Source organism: Sus scrofa, chromosome 6 (assembly GCF_054392235.1).
Source record: "Sus scrofa isolate SSC_HxYL_T2T_F1_AM1 chromosome 6, Sscrofa_HxYL_maternal_Yorkshire_Landrace_v2.0, whole genome shotgun sequence".
Classification (NCBI taxonomy): domain Eukaryota; kingdom Metazoa; phylum Chordata; class Mammalia; order Artiodactyla; family Suidae; genus Sus; species Sus scrofa.
The window spans coordinates 83,430,451-83,446,811 of record NC_139388.1 but is presented as its reverse complement, the minus strand read 5'-3'; the positions used below and the strand labels follow the sequence as shown (position 1 = coordinate 83,446,811).

Below are 16,361 nucleotides of genomic sequence, written 5' to 3'. Positions count from 1 at the left end.
AACAGAAAGCACAGTGCCCAGAAGGGAGGGCATGGTGGCTACTAAGGTTGTAGCAGTGATGAGAGAAGGGGCTGATGTGAGATGCTTTGAAGCCTTTGGTAAGTGTGCTTTTACCTGAAGAATGGAGTGAGTGATAGAACCCTGAGATTTCTAAAGGCCCACCACAAGGCATATGCTAGTGTGATGATTGGTATTGCTGAGGAAACAAAAATGTTAAGGGAACCAATTTAACTGGTAACTCATTCCTGGAGCATTTGAACCTTGGTTAAGAAGACACTTCTCAGATTAGTTTTTTAATTTGACCAAAGAGTCTATGCACATGCTTCAGCTCTGACTCTTATCACTCTCCTATAATTATTATGTAATGCATCATCTCTTATATTCCTTGATTTTAGTGACCAGATCTATGTGTTTATTCCTGCATAACCATAATAAATACTCAGTAAATATTTGCGGGATGAGTGACTTTGAGTGTGTTTTAGGTTATGGCATAAATTGTATTCATTCTGAATGGAATAATACTGGCTTAAAAATACTTTCATTCAAGAATGTATACATGTATGTGTAACTGGGTCACCATGCTGTACATAGAAAAAAAAAATTGTATTGGGGAAATAACAATTAAGAAATAAATTTTTGGAGTTCCCGTCGTGGCGCAGTGGTTAACGAATCCGACTAGGAACCATGAGGTTTTGGGTTCGGTCCCTGCCCTTGCTCAGTGGGTTAAGGATCCAGCGTTGCCGTGAGCTCTGGTGTAGGTCGTAGACGTGGCTCGGATCCTGCGTTGCTGTGGCTCCAGCGTAGGCTGGCAGGTACAGCTCCGATTAGACCCCTAGCCTGGGAACCTCCATATGCCGAGGGAGTGGCCCAAGAAAAGGCAAAAAGACCCAAAAAAAAAAAAAATTTTTTTTTTAAATTATGGAATTCCCGTCGTGGCTCAGTGGTTAACGAATCCAACTAGGAACCATGAGGTTTCAAGTTCGATCCCTGGCCTTGCTCAGTGGGTTGAGGATCTGGTGTTGCCATGAGCCGTGGTGTAGGTTGCAGACGCAGCTCGGATCCCGAGTTGCTGTGGCTGTGGTGTAGGCCGGCAGCCACAGCTCTGATTTCACCCCTAGCCTGGGAACCTCCATATGCCGCTGGAGTGGCTCAAGAAATGGCAAAAAGACAAAAAAAATTAAAGAAATACTTTCATTGGTATTTGGGGGGTGATAGGGAGTTTCTTCACTTGGAGTGTCAGACAGTATGGTTTCTAACTTTAGCATCCTGTTAGAACATGGGATCCCCTGTCTCATCCTCCCCAAGCGTATGGATGATGTAATTACTAACCCTAGTGTCACCTCAGCCTGTTATGCTTAGTGGTTAGATAAAAAGATTCAAAATTTCTTCTCCAAAGAAAGGTGTCAAAGCTCATGAAAGCACCTCAAGTGGTAGTAGCAGTTTGGCCCTCATCATTCTGTCCCTCACTGGGCTGCCAAGTTGTTGATCTTTTCATCTTAACAACTTACCAAGTAACTGGTTTCAAATAAGTCATGATTTTCTGCTCTTTGGGTGCCATTCTTTTTTTTTTTTTCCTGCTTTTTAGGGGTCTAACCCACAGCATATGGAAGTTCTCAGGCTAGGAGTCGAATTGTAGCTACAGCTGCTTTTCTACACCACAGCTCATGGCAACATCAGGTCTTTTACCCACTGGGCGAGTTGAGGGATCCAGCCTTCATCCTCATAAATCCTAGTCCGGTTCTTTAACCGCTAAGCCACAGAAAGGAGCTCCCATTTGGGTGCCATTTTGGTAATTTTTGGGAGATGTGGCAAAGCACATCACTAAACTTTGGAGTTATGATTAACCATTTCTTCAAATTTACCAATTGCTTTTCTGAATGTATAGCTTTCCATTTGACTCTTATCTTGTTTCATACCACAGACCCCTTTATGCCCTAAGTTAACTTCCTTGATTCTTCACCCACCAAACCATTGCCCCTTGACGGAGCAACTTTTGAAACATTTTGCTGTTACGTTTTTAATGATACTGTTTCTTTTTGCCTGCCATCTAGTTTTGATGACCTAGGCTATTAATTTTCTTTTTCTTTTTTTTTTTTTTTTTAACTACAACTCTCTTGGGAGTTACCAAGAGAGTGGCTCAGTGGTAATGAACCCAACTAGTAACCATAAAGATGTGGGTTCGATCCCTGGCCTCGCTCAGTGGGTTAAGGATATGGCGTTTCCATGAGCTGTGAGGTTGCCAAAGAGGCTTGGATATGGTGTTGCTGAGGCCGTGACTGTGGCTGGAGCTGCCACACTGATTTGACCCCAGCGCCATGGTAACTTCGATATTGCATATGCAGCCCTAAAAAGCAAACAAACAAACAAAAAAACCACTACAACTCTCTTAAGGCATAGATACTGTGTTAAGAACAACCTGTTTTTTCCCTCGGGAAATCGTATTTTACTAGGCTGACTTTAAATACTAGTTTGCAAAAAACAACTCAGTTTATGTGTTAATGTTTATATACTTTTTAAAAATCCAGGAATTTTTCCTTAAAGAGTACCTGAATTCAATGGGACTTTAAAGATATCATTCTATTTTTTTTATTTGTTTGTTTATTTATTTATCTTAGGGCCACACCTGTGGCATATGGAGGTTCCCAGGCTAGGGGTTGAGTCGGAGCTATAGCTGCTGGCATATACCACAGCTACAGCAATGACAAATCTGAGCCGCATCTGTGATCTACACCACAGCTCACGGCGCGCCAGATTCTTAACCCACTGAGTGAGGCCAGGGATTGAACCCACATCCTCATGGATACTAGTGGGTTCGTAACCCACTGAGCCATGATGAGAACTCCAGGATATCCATTTTTTGCTTAATTACAAAGTGTGGTTGCTGTTGTGGTCTGATGGTAATAAATGATTGGTTTTTGAAGTGCTCTGGCAAGTTGGAAATTGGTTCTGTGTAGTCCGTGGTTCTGTATGTACAGGTAATGGTTTAGGTTGTTTGCTTGGTGAAAAAAGAATGCCACTTATTAAGAGTGCCAACAATTTATTACTTTTTTGTCCACTGTAACAAAGTACTACACAAAGGAATCAGAACTTTCGTTCTTTAGAACAACCCTGGATCCATTTTTTTCAAATCTTTCCTTCATTGATATATGTATCACTGTTTTTGTTTCTTCTGCAGGCCTCAGCTGTTGAAGAATGCTCTCCAGAGAGCAGTAGAGAGAGGCCAGTTAGAACAAATAACTGGCAAAGGTGCTTCTGGGACATTCCAGGTTAGAGACTTGATTGTAGAGAAGTGGTTCTCAAAAGTTTTGGTTTCAGAACCTTCTTATACTCTAAAAATTCATTGGGGACCCCAATGCATTTGTTTATGTGGGTTATACCTATGAATAATTACTGTATTAGCAATTAAAACTGAGGAAAATTTTGAATATTTTAAAATTCGTTTTAGAAATGGTAAACTACTACATGTTAATGAAAATAACATTTTTTATGAAAAACTGTTTCCCAAAATAAAAAAAATTTCAGTGAGAAGAAGGTTACTCCTTACTACATTTTTACAAAAGTCTTTACTGTCTATCTTAATAAAAGACAGCTGGAATCTGGGGTTTTTTTTGTTTGTTTGTTTGTTTGTTTTTTTGTCTTTTTGCCTTTTCTAGGGCCGCTCCCTCGGCATATGGAGGTTCCCAGGCTAGGGGTCTAATCAGAGCTGTAGACACCGGCCTACACCAGAGCCACAGCAACGTGGGATCCAAGCTGCGTCTGCCACCTACACCACAGCTCAGGGCGACGCGAGATCCTTAACCCACTGAGCGAGGCCAGGGATAGAAACCACAACCTCATGGTTCCTAGTCAGATTCGTTAACCACTGAGCCAAGACAGGAACTCCAGCTGGTATCTGTTTTAATATATTTTGGGTTACATCTATAAAGAAAATCCGGCTCACACATGAGTACAGTACAGTTAAAGGTGGCATATTTTAGGAAGTTCCCTTGCGGCACAGCGGATTAAGGATCCAGCTTCATCACTGCAGCAGTTCGAGTCACTGCTGTGGCACAGATTTGATCCCTGGCCCAGGAACTTCCACATGCCGCAGGTGCCACCAAAAATAAGTAATTTTTTTTTAAAGGTGGCGTATTTTGAAATTCCCGTTGTGGCGCAACAGAAACGAATCTGACTAGGAGCCATGAGGTTGTGGGTTCAATCCCTGACCTCGTTCAGTGGGTTAAGGATCTGGTGTTGGCCTGAGCTGTGGTGATTGCAGATGTGGCTCGGATCTGGTGATGCTGTGGCTCCAATTGGACTCCTAGCCTGGGAACCTCCATGTGCTGTAGGTGCGGCCCTAAAAAGCGAATAAAAAAAAAAAGTGTGTTTTAAAATAATTTTCAGATAGAGATCAGTATTAGTATACAAAATTCAACAAATGATAGTTATTTCGTAATAGCTCTACTTTTTTAAAAATGTTATTGATTTACAATGTTGTGTTATTTTCTGCTGTGTCGCAGAGTGACTCTTCGTATTCTTTTCCATTATAGTTTATCATAGGATATTGAATACAGTGCCCCATGCTATACAGTAGGACCTTGTTTATCCATCTGTATATAGTAGCTTTGCATGTAGTAGTTTGTTTGTTTGTTTTTTTAATGTTTAAATTTTTTTAATTTTTTATTCTTTTTGCCTTCTAGGGCTGCACCTGTGGTGTGTGGCAGTTCCCAGGCTAGGGGTCAAATTGGAGCTGTAGCCACTGGCCTACACCACAACCATAGCAATGCCAGATCCGAGCCTTGTCTGCGACCTACACCACAGCTCACAGCAATGCTGGATCCTTACTTAACCTACTGAGCAAGGCCAGGGATAGAACCCACATCCTCATGGATACTGGTCGGTTTCGTTACTTCTGAGCCACAATGGGAACTCCTTTAATAGCTTTATTGAGGTATGACATATATACATAAGATATATTCATTTCATGTTGCAATTTATAAATCAGTGACTTTCAGTAAATTTGCAGTGTTGTACAACCATCACCACTGCTCAATTTTAGAGCATTTCCATCACCTAAAAAAATCTCTTGTGCCCACATGCAGCCATTCCGGGTTCCTGCCCCCATCCAGCCTCCTGATCTGTTTTCTCTCTTTACCTTTTCTACAAGTTTCGTAAAGATAGAATCACACAGTATGTGGTCTTTTGTGTCTTCTTTCAGCATAACATTTGTTCAGTTTTATCCATGTTGCAATATGAATCAGTACTTTCATTCCTTTTATTGCCAAATAGTATTTTATTGTATGGATCTGACGTATTATGTTTATCCATTCACGAGTTAATGAGCATTTGGGTTATTTCCACTTTTGCTGTTACGACTTTTTTTTTTTATCTTTTTAGGGCTGCACCTGTGGCATATGGAGTTTCCCAGGCTAGGGGTCAAATTGGAGCTGTGGGGGAAAAAACTGTAATTGCAATGTATACATCTAAGGATAACCTGACCCCCTTGCTGTACAGTGGGAAAATAAAATTTAAAAATAAATAAATAAATAAATAAATAAATAAATAAAATTGGAGCTGTAGCCCCTGGCTTACACCATAGCCACAGCAATGCAGGATCCTTAACCCACTTAGTGAGGCTAGGGATTGAACCTGCCTCCTCATGGATGCTAGTCAGATTTGTTTCTGCCAAGCCAATATGGGAACTCCATCTCCTTTTGCTGTTACAATTAATATTCTATGAACATTTATGTTCAAATCTTTGTGCAGATGGATGTTTTTATTTCCCTTTGGTATGTAAGTAGGAGTGTGGACTCCCTGGACTGTGTGGTAAATTTGTTTCAAGAAACTGCCAAAGTAGCTACTTTGTTTGGTGTTCCCACCAGCAACGTATATACAAAGATTCTATGTTCTCCTTATTTTTCCAATACTTGTTATTGTCTTTTTAAAATTATAGCCTTACTAGTGGACATAACATGGTGTCATACTCATTGTGGTTTTGGTTGACATTTTCCTGAGACTATTGATACTGACCATCTTTTCATGTGCATAATGGACATTTGTTTATCTTCTTTGGTAAAATGTCTATTCAGATCCTTTGCCTCTTTTTAAAACTGAGTCATTTGTCATCTTAATTGAGTTCTAAGAGTTATATAACTAGATACAGATTCCTCATCAGATGCATGATTTGCAGATATTTTCTCCTAATCTGGCCATGCTTTCACTTTCTTAATGGTGTCTTGAAACACAAAAGTGTTTAATTTTGATAAAGGCCAGTTTATTATTTCTTTTAAATTGCTTGTACTGTTCGTGTCATATCTAATAAATCATTGCCTAGCTTATGGTCAGAAGATTTACTCCTATTTTTCTCTTAAGGGTTTTATGGTTTTAGTTCTTACATTTAGATCTGTGACCCATTTTAAGTTAAGTTTTATTTAAGGTGTGAAGTAACGGTATAAATTCATCTTATTGCATTTGGACATCCAGTTGTCAACACCATTTATTGAGGAGACTGTCCCTTCATTGAATTGTCTTGGCATCTTTATCAAAACTTAATTGACCATACAGCATTGTAAATCAACTATACTTCATTAGAACTTTAAAAAAAAAAAAAAACCTTAATTGACCATGAATGTAAGGGTTTGTTTCTGGACTCTGAATTCCGTTCCATTGATCTGTATGTGAATCCTTATGCCAGGATTACACTGTCTTGATGAGTGTAGCTTTGTAGTAAGTTTTGAAATTGGGAAATATAAGCCTCTCAACTTTTTCTTTTTCAAAATTGTTTTGACTGTTCTGGGTCTTTTGCATTTCCATATAAATTTTAAGACTTGTTTATCAATTTTCACACACACACACACACACAAAATCCAGCCAGGATTTTGATAAGAGATTGCATTTGGGAAAAAAAATTACTATCTTTACAGTGTTGAGTTTTCCAATCTATGACTGTCTTCATTTATTTAAATATTTGACTTCTTAGCAGTGTTTTGTAGTTTTCAGTGTACAGGTCTTACATTTCTTTTGTTATATTTATTCCTAAGTATTTTATTCTTTTTCCATGCTGTTGTGAATAGAATTTTCATTTTTAGCTTGTTCATTGCTAGCCTGTAGAAATACAGTTGGTTTGTCTATTGATCTTTTATCCTGGAATCTTACTGAACTCATTTACTAGTTCTAGAGCTTTTTTTGAGGGTTCCTTAGAATTTTGTGTTGGATTCCCAGTGATTTTCTACATACAGGATAATGTTATCTGCAAATAAAGATCATTATACTTCTTCCTTTCCAATCTGAATGTCTTTTTTTTTTTTTAATGCCTGATTGCACCATATAGAACCTCCAGTACAGTAATGAGAGTAGGTATCTTTGTCTTGTTACCCATCTTAGAGGGAAAACATTCTTTCACCATTGAAGCTGTAGGTTTTTCGTAGATGCCTATTATCAGGTTGAGAAAGTTCTCATCTGTTACTAATTTGTTGGGAGCTTATTATGAATGGCTACTGAATTTGTCAAATGCTTTTTCTAAAACTTTAAATGATCATATGGCATCATTGTTTTCCCACTACCAATGCAAATGTCCCACAGTGAGAAAGGCAGATCACATTTTAGTGTTATTACCAAAGTAGTTTTAACCATGCAGGTCCTCTGAAGGGGTTTCAGGAACCCTAAGGGGTTTGTGGACCTTTCCTTGAGAATCACTGTTAAAGAACAGACCTTGATTTGTCATTTAACCTTTCTGCCTATTGGTGCTAACCTCTGTTCTTCAGCCTTTTGTCCTTGAAACATGTTATATAATTTTCTGTTGTATGATACCCTAAAAGCTTATCAAACTTTTCCTTTGCAGGGAGTTCCCGTTATAGTCAGTGGTAATGAACCCGACTAGTATCTATGAGGATTCGGGTTCGATCCATGGCCCCTCTCAGTGGGTTGAGGATCCAGCATTGCCATGAGCTGCAGTGTAGGTCGCAGACATGGCTTAGATCCTGAGTTGCTGTGGTTGTGGCATAGGCCAGCAGCTGCAGCTCCAATTCAACCCCTGGGCTAGAAATTTCCATATGCTGCAGGTGTGACCTTAAAATAAACAAGCAAAAAACCTTTTAAAAAGATTATAAGTACTCCAATTTTCAGATTCAGAAAAAAAGGAAGTATTCTCAGAAAAAGTGTTTATTTATTGGGAACATAACAAATTAGCCTCCTTATCGGAATAGAACTGTTACTCTCTTTGGGTTAGGTTGGCTGTGGCTGATTTAGATTGGATAGAGGGGTGGATAGAAGGAGAAAATATCCGTAAGAGGGTTGGGACTCCTCAGTTAGATTGAATACCTGATGAGTGGGGAGAGAAAGTCCCTAACCTGACAATTTATTGTAAAACATATCTGTGCTAATGCAGGAACTCCGACCCACCTGGTGCAGAGGAGTCTTGTCTTGACCTGCTTTGGGAGAGTGTTGTCTTGATGCTTTTCTCTTCCTCCTTGGAAAACAGCTGAAGAAATCAGGGGAGAAACCCCTGCTTGGTGGAAGCCTGATGGAATATGCAATCTTGTCTGCCATCGCTGCCATGAATGAGCCGAAGACCTGCTCCACCACTGCTCTGAAGAAGTATGTCCTGGAGAACCACCCAGGGACCAATTCTAACTATCAAAGTAAGACTCAGAGCTGTGTGCATTTCCCGGGGACCAGGGGAATTATCTTGTGAAAAATCCCCAGAGATCTTGCTATAAATTACAGAGCATTAACTACTGACTGAAAAGCCAGAGGGATCAACTTCACAAATTTATCATTTACAAAAAAGATAAATCAATGCATATTCTTAATTTACAGTATCTGCTAGAGATTAGAATTTAATTTTACTTTGCTATAAAGATTTTTCTTGTTTATTTTTAATGTAATGGAGATACATTTCTAGGTTCAAAACATCTCTCAAGTATAGTATTTTTAACCTGCTTTTCAATGTTTACCAGAATATGTAGTTATCACCTTGAGACCATGCCAGCATATTAAAATACTAAGTACTTAGGTTATTTCTTACTGGCTTAATAAGCCCTATGACAGAAAACACTTTTTTTCAATAAAGTATATTTAACCTTGTCAGGTGGTGATTTGAGATTAGAAATCTTGCCTTAGCAGCACTGTCACAAGTAGGTTAGTGAGATTGTGTATTTTCTCAGTGAACTGTGAGGGTAGGCACAGTGGTATAGGGTGAGGAACATGAAAATTGAGCAACAGAATACAAAACTAGAATATATTATTGTAAGTGAAAAGCTCATTTTTAAGTCTAAATATTGACTTTTAGTATATACAATATGTATTTTATAATGTGAAGGAATTTTTATTTATTTATTTTTGCCTTTTTAGGGTCACCCCTGCGGCATATGGAAGTTCCCAGGCTAGGGGTCAAATTTGAGCTACAGTTGCCAGCCTATCCCATGGCCACAGCAGTGCAGGATCTGAGCCTCCTCTGCGACCTACACCACAGCTCATGGCAATGCCAGGTCCCCGATCCACTGAGCAAGGCCAGGGATTGAACCTGCATCCTCATGGGTACTGGTTGGGTTCATTTCTCCTGCATCGCAGTGAGAACTCCAGGAATGCTTTCTGATTGTTTTCTTATGTACTTTGAAAACTGTGGTGTGTGTGACTTTCATTGAAGTATAGTTACAGGGTTATATTACTTTCAGGTGTACAACATAGTGATTGGATATTTTATAGATTATGTTCCTTTTAAAGTTATTATAAAACATTGGCTGTATGTATGGCTGTTTTTTCTCTTCCCCTTGCATAAGATGGATGCTGTGTTTAGTTATACATTTTTTTTTTTTTTTTTTTTTTTGTCTTTTTGTCTTTTGTTGTTGTTGTTGTTATTGCTATTTCTTGGGCTGCTCCCGCGGCATATGGAGGTTCCCAGGCTAGGGGTTGAATCGGAGCTGTAGCCACCGGCCTACGCCAGAGACACAGCAACGCGGGATCCGAGCCGCGTCTGCAACCTACACCACAGCTCACGGCAACGCCGGATCGTTAACCCACTGAGCAAGGGCAGGGACCGAACCCGCGACCTCATGGTTCCTAGTCGGATTCGTTAACCACTGCGCCACGACGGGAACTCCAAGTTGTACATGTTGACCTTAGTAGACTAGTCCATGATTTTTCTCTGTTGACCAAGTGGTTATAAGAGAAGATGATTTGGGTTATTAACCTCTCCAGTATCACTAATAGTGCAGCCCTTTTTGGACACTGACTCACGATAAAATATATTTATGTATTTTTTATGAAAGATGAGACTTGATAAGGCCTTTAGGAGCCATGATATTGTTTTGTTACTATGTGCTGATTTATGAGAAATTGATTTTTATCTTTATGTTCTTCTAAATACTTATCAGTACTTATAGGCGCTCAGTAGATGTTTGAATGAATGGAAGTAATGAGAGACTTAGTTTTAAGTTACCATTTATATGCGACTGTAGAACAAGTCACCAGCCACTCTGGGCTCCTGTTTCCCTTTCAGCGAAATGAGGGATTTGACATGGTGATCTCTAACGTCTCGTGCCCTTGTAATTTAACTCTTCCCAAATGTACAGGCACTTAATAATTTAGTGAATTGATTGATAATCCCTTTGACCACAAAGGATTCACTTAGCACATGATGGGACCATAAATTTATGTCTGATTGTGGTTGAGGGAATTCTCAGATCTGAATAAATAAGTACTTTTTTCATTTCTGAAATTTTTTTGCTCAGTGCATTTGCTGAAAAAGACCCTGCAGAGATGTGAAAAGAACGGGTGGATGGAACAAATCTCTGGTAAAGGATTCAGTGGCACCTTTCAGCTCTGTTTTCCCTATTATCCCAGGTAAGCACCTAGCCCATAATGGGAAGTATTGGTCATTGCAAGTTTAAAATCTGACTCCAGGTTACAGGCTTGGCTTGACTTACTTTGCCCTTAGTGATGTTACGTTGAACCGGACATATTTGGAAAGAAAGACTACTTAAGGCAGCATTGGAATAGCATGGTGGCCTAGCAGTTAAGGACTGGCATTGTCACTGCGATGCCTTGGGTCACTGCTGAGGGCGTGGGTTCAGACCCTAGCCCAAGAACTTCTGCACACCACAGGCATGACCAAAAAAAAGGCAGTATTGTTTTAGATCAGAAGGTTTTTGTACAATAGCAGGGGGTTTTGGCTATCCTCCAAGAGCTTATTGTTAGCTAAGCAGTCCTAAAATCAAACATTGAACTCTTTGAGATCCTTGGCTGGTCATTTTGATGTTCCTTCCTTCTAATAAAGAATAAAGCACGTGATAATGAAGATTATTAGAGGATTATGTATGTTTTAATTGTCCAGCCCGAAGTAGGGAGAGCGTTGGCTGATTCCAAGAATCTGAATCTGCTTTTTTCATACTATAGAGACAAGGGCATTTATTTGAAAATTTGTCTCTAATACACATCTTACTCATTGAACCAGAAAATGTATTGAGCACCTGCCATGGGCCAAACAATTTTCTAAGTAGCTGTGCAGTTGCCTTCTTACACTTTCTTTTCTAGTCAAGTGCCATGACTTGTACCACTAAAACTTATTTTAGCAGGAGTATAATGTAGCTTTCTTATATTGTTCTTTGTACATGAACCTAAATGTTACTTGGTTGAATGTATATTGTTTGAATTTTTCAGACATTACACTTTAAATATAGTTCTTTTTTTTTTATATATATATATATATATTTTTTTTTTTTGTCTTTTTGTTGTTGTTGTTTTTTTTGTTGTTGTTGTTGCTATTTCTTGGGCCGCTCCCACGGCACATGGAGGTTCCCAGGCTAGGGGTTGAATCGGAGCTGTAGCCACCGGCCTACGCCAGAGCCACAGCAACGCGGGATCCGAGCCGCGTCTGCAACCTACACCACAGCTCACGGCAACGCCGGATCGTTAACCCACTGAGCAAGGGCAGGGATCGAACCCGCAACCTGATGGTTCCTAGTCGGATTCGTTAACCACTGCGCCACGACGGGAACTCCCCTAAATATAGTTCTTAAGATCGTGCCCATACAGTGCTATACTTTTAAGGACTATTTTAATCAAGGAGACCAAGTTTTCTGCTCTTAAGGACAAAGAAAAGTGGGATGATCCTTGCTGAATTTGTCTAAAACTTTGAAGAGCTTTATCATACTTGGAGATCTTTTGCCAGGATCATAAGAGCAAAAAATGTGTCCAGCTGTGTAGACTATTCACTGCTGTATAGACCATTACTGCTATATATTCAATGGCTGTTTCATTGCTGAACACATACCAGGAGCTTATTAAAATTGTTTACTAAATAAATGATTAAATACCAAGTTTATTGAATGGAGGGAAGAAGAGAATGAGGTATGGTCTGGGACTTTTACAGATTTGTCGTAACTTCATGTGTGTGTTCAAAATAGGTTAAAATGTAACTTGATGTTTGTAACCTAACTTGGCATAACTGGGGAGTGTGGGAGGAAGTGGGTGGTGTCCAAGGAAGAGCATATCTAGATTCCCTTTCTTTTCCTTGTCTTGTATGGGACTTCTCTTTTACCTAATGTGGCTTTTTTTTCTTAATAGTCCAGGAGTTCTGTTCCCAAAGAAAGAGCCAGATGATTCTAAAGACGAGGATGAAGAGGAAGATGACTCCTCAGAGGAAGACTCTGAGGATGAAGAGCCACCACCTAAGAGGAGGTATTGATGTGTGGAAGAGCCTGCTTAGAGCTGAAAATGGCAGTAGTAGGAGAGGCTGTGAAAGGTGTCTTAACTCAGGATCCTTCTCCCATTCTTTGTGTAACATTTGAACTTGGCTTCTCCTTGAGAACTTAGAGGCTCTGAACTTGGTCAGACCTGTGTGTGTGTGTAGGTGTATGTATACACTATACATAGTTTTCTTATTTACAGAAAAGTAATACCACATTTATCTAAGAAAAACATCATGGGATTGTGTGTAGATTCCTCTAGGAATTGATTGAATTTTTATACACTTTGAGCAAAGCTGTATAAAAATAATAACCCACACTCCTCCTCTTAACATAGGTGACCTTCTTTTTTGGCAGTCTTTGGTCATCGGTAAAGGGAATCTCTCAGGTACTAAGTGATTGCCTTTGCTCTTTGGTTCTCACAGGCTGCAGAAGAAAACCCCGGCCAAGGCATCAGGGAAGGCTGCGTCTATGAAGCAGAGAGGGTCCAAGCCTGCCCCTAGAGTCCCAGCTGCCCAGCGAGGGAAAGCTAGGCCCCTGCCCAAGAAAGCCCCTCCTAAGGCCAAAACTCCTGCCAAGAAAGCCAGACCCTCACCCTCAGTCATCAAGAAGCCTAGTGTTGGCTCTTCGAAGAAGCCCGCGGCCAGTGTGAGAAAGGAGGTGAAGTTGCCTGGCAAGGGCAAGTCCACCACGAAGAAATCCTTCAAAGCAAAAAAGTAAATTTTATAGGAAAAAAGGGTATCTTGATGAAATTCAAAATCTTATTTTCTAAGGTCAGTGTGCATTTGTTTTAGTTTCGATGCTTTTAAAAGTACATTTTTTTCCCCCTCTCCTATGAACGTTACGGGGAGGGAATATAAATAAACCAATTTAGGCATTTGTTAGCTTTAGGTGCTGTTCTTGGTGCCTGCCCCTTCCCCCGGTCATTTTCATTTCCTCGGTAATTCTGGATTTTTCCTGAACCGTGTAATCTGTACTTGTCCTTTTTTCTCTTTCTACCCCAACCCTCTTTGTTTTTTTATGGTCAGCTTTGGCTTTTTTTTTTTTTTTCCTTCCAGTTTTATCTAAACAGTTGCAAAGATTTTTTGTGTTTGTTAGAAAGCATTAAGAACGGGATGCTGGTCAGGTGCTGGCAGTAAAAAGGAGGCAGTATAACACTGACTGGATTATAAAGCCTCCTACCTGGAGACTTCAATTATAGCTATAATAATTAATCTTATTTATAAAGCCACTCCACTAACCCTTTCTCTCCAACTATACACATGGAGATGTCTTAGCTTTGGGAATAAGCCAAAAGTATTATGATCTCATTAGATTCTGAAGATACATGACTTTGGGCCACTTGTCACATTGGTCATTTCCAGGTATTTTTTCCATTGGCCCCTGGGCATTGCATTCCCTCAGCAGCAAGCACAAGATCTCTCCATCACTTGGTTTTTGACTGAAGGGGAAATATAGGAATATATTGAATTTGTGATTTCTGGTGTGACTGTGTTACTAAAAATCAAAACATATAAAATCTTCTTGATCAAATGTTTAAATATATTTTTTAATATTCGGAGCATGAGCTGTCACTTCCTTTTTGCCGTTTTTATAAGGAAATGTTTGGAGAGTTACACCATCGCTAATATAGAAATGTTAAGTGGAAGAACATACAGTTTACTAAAATAAACTAGATCCCAGATTCATCTGTGGGTTTTTCCCCTCCTTTCTTTCCACAGCACTTTTGATAACAAGCAAGTGACTTCCTTTTTGAGTTACTTTTAAAAAAAGAAAAAACAAACGAAGCCCGACTACCTAATAATCCTTTCTTATTTGTATTTGTTTTAGTATTGTGAAGTTGTGTTAAAAGTACTAGCTTTCTAAGAAGTATTGAGTTCTGGTTATCATTTATCTTCCCTGTGGCACTTGACATTTTAATTGTCTTAAACTCTTGGGTGTAAATCTTCTGGCTCCTTGCGTGCTGCCAGAGGCAAAAGATGTTTGTTTCATTCATTCCATTTGCATTGTCTCCTGGGATCCTGTCTGCAGCCTAAAGTGTGGCTGGGAAATGGACTTGAGAAGATTGGCTTGAATTAGATCCATAATCATGTGTGATCCCATCATGAGTTCATTGGAATTTGTGTTGCATGTAAGGCAATCTTTCCTGTTGTAAATCTTCCTTTTTTTATGTACATATATTTTGAAAAATATGAATAAACATGAAATTTTAAAAGCTGCTGAACTGTAGCTTATATTTAAAAGTTTCTAGTATATATCCTCAGCTGTAAGTATTGTACTTACTTCAGATCTTTTCTGCTCCTTGCACTAGCCATCAGCCATTTTTCTTTTTAAATACAAGCTTCAGTTTATTTGCTTTTTTTTTTTTTTGCCTTTTAGGGCTGCACCCTCAGCACATGGAAGTTCCCGGGCTAGGAGTCAAATCAGAGCTTGCAGCTGCCAGACACAGCAACACTAGATCCAAGCCATGACTGCGACCTGCACCACAGCTCACCGCAGTGCCAGATCCTTAACCCACTGAGTGAGGACAGGGATTGAACTCACGTCCTCATGGTTCCTAGTTGGGTTCATTAAACACTGAGCCACGAATGGAACTCCTTGCATTCTTAATATGGATGGTAAATGTTTCTAAATACTTTGAGCCTGAGTCTTTAATGCATAAGAGATTTAAAAAAATAATTTTGCATTAAGTTCCTTGTTTTCAAGATCATGAGCTCCAGTTTTTCATATGTCATGTTCGTTATGTCCTTGGACTAGGAAAAAAAACATACATTGCTAAAGGATAAACTTGAGACCTAATTCTAGAAAGTAATTTTCTGTTACGCTATTTAACAGGTAATAATCCTTAACAGCATGGGTCTTTAGGTACCTGTGCTAAGAACTTTCTATTCTTCTGGAATCAAAAGTGGGAGGATTTTAGTTGGTTTTTCTGTTTTATGATACTGCTTTTATTTTTAAAAGATTGCCTGAACTGTCACCTGGTGGCTATATTGTGTATCTGGCACTCCAGCCTAGAGTAAGACATTTAGATCATTTCAGGTCCTTCACGTCACAGAATTCAAGTAAGGACCAAACTGTCCTTGCTTCAGCATCGTGTAAAGGGGAGAGACATGAGGGGTCACTGCACTCTTCCAGGGAGAATCCCCAGCTGGCAAAGACATGCACCTTCCTGACATTCAGATAAAGAGATGTTTGTTTTTTTCCCTTCCAAACATTCTCAAGGAGCAGGACAGTTTTTATTTCCACATTACAGGAAGGAAAACAGCAAACCCAAGAGAGAACCCAGCAATTCCTGATGTGGATCAGTGGCTTCAGTCCTCACTGCTAGTGCCTTTTAGAGAGCTCAACTAATAGTGTTTCATATAGGAGTTCCCTTTGTGGCTCAGTAGTTAACGAATCCAACTAGGAACCATGAGGTTGTGGGTTTGGTCCCTGGCCTTGCTCAGTGGGTTAAGGATCCAGCGTTGCCGTGAACTGTGGTGTAGGTCACAGACGTAGCTCGGATCCCGCATTGCTGTGGTTCTGGCGTAGGCCGGCAGCTACAGGTCCAGTTGTACCCCTAGCCTGGGAACCTCCACATGCCTCGGGAGCGGCCCAAGAAATGGTGGAAAGACACACACACACACAAAAAAAACAAAACACAGTGTTTCATATATCCTTCAACCACCCACACACTACCTTTGATAAATGAATCTC

General features: G+C 39.8%; 1 protein-coding gene across 35 annotated transcripts in view; it reads left to right on the top strand.

The window, feature by feature from the left end:
* HP1BP3 (heterochromatin protein 1 binding protein 3) overlaps positions 1 to 14,883 on the top strand; it is a 32,676-nt gene extending 17,793 nt beyond the window's left edge. For 21 of the 35 annotated variants that reach the window (XM_021097638.2, XM_021097635.2, XM_021097636.2 and 18 more), the window contains 5 exons: positions 3,176 to 3,266; positions 8,459 to 8,618; positions 10,710 to 10,821; positions 12,544 to 12,657; positions 13,091 to 14,883. In XM_021097638.2, the coding sequence (XP_020953297.1) occupies positions 3,176 to 3,266; positions 8,459 to 8,618; positions 10,710 to 10,821; positions 12,544 to 12,657; positions 13,091 to 13,385 (772 nt within the window). In that variant the 3' untranslated portion in view covers positions 13,386 to 14,883. Of the gene's footprint in view, positions 1 to 3,175; positions 3,267 to 8,365; positions 9,775 to 10,082; positions 10,822 to 12,543; positions 12,658 to 13,090 lie in introns of all 35 variants that reach the window. The other 14 variants (XR_014807193.1, XR_014807190.1, XR_014807191.1 and 11 more) reach the window with 2 other exon arrangements.
* The last annotated feature ends 1,478 nt before the right edge of the window (positions 14,884 to 16,361 follow it).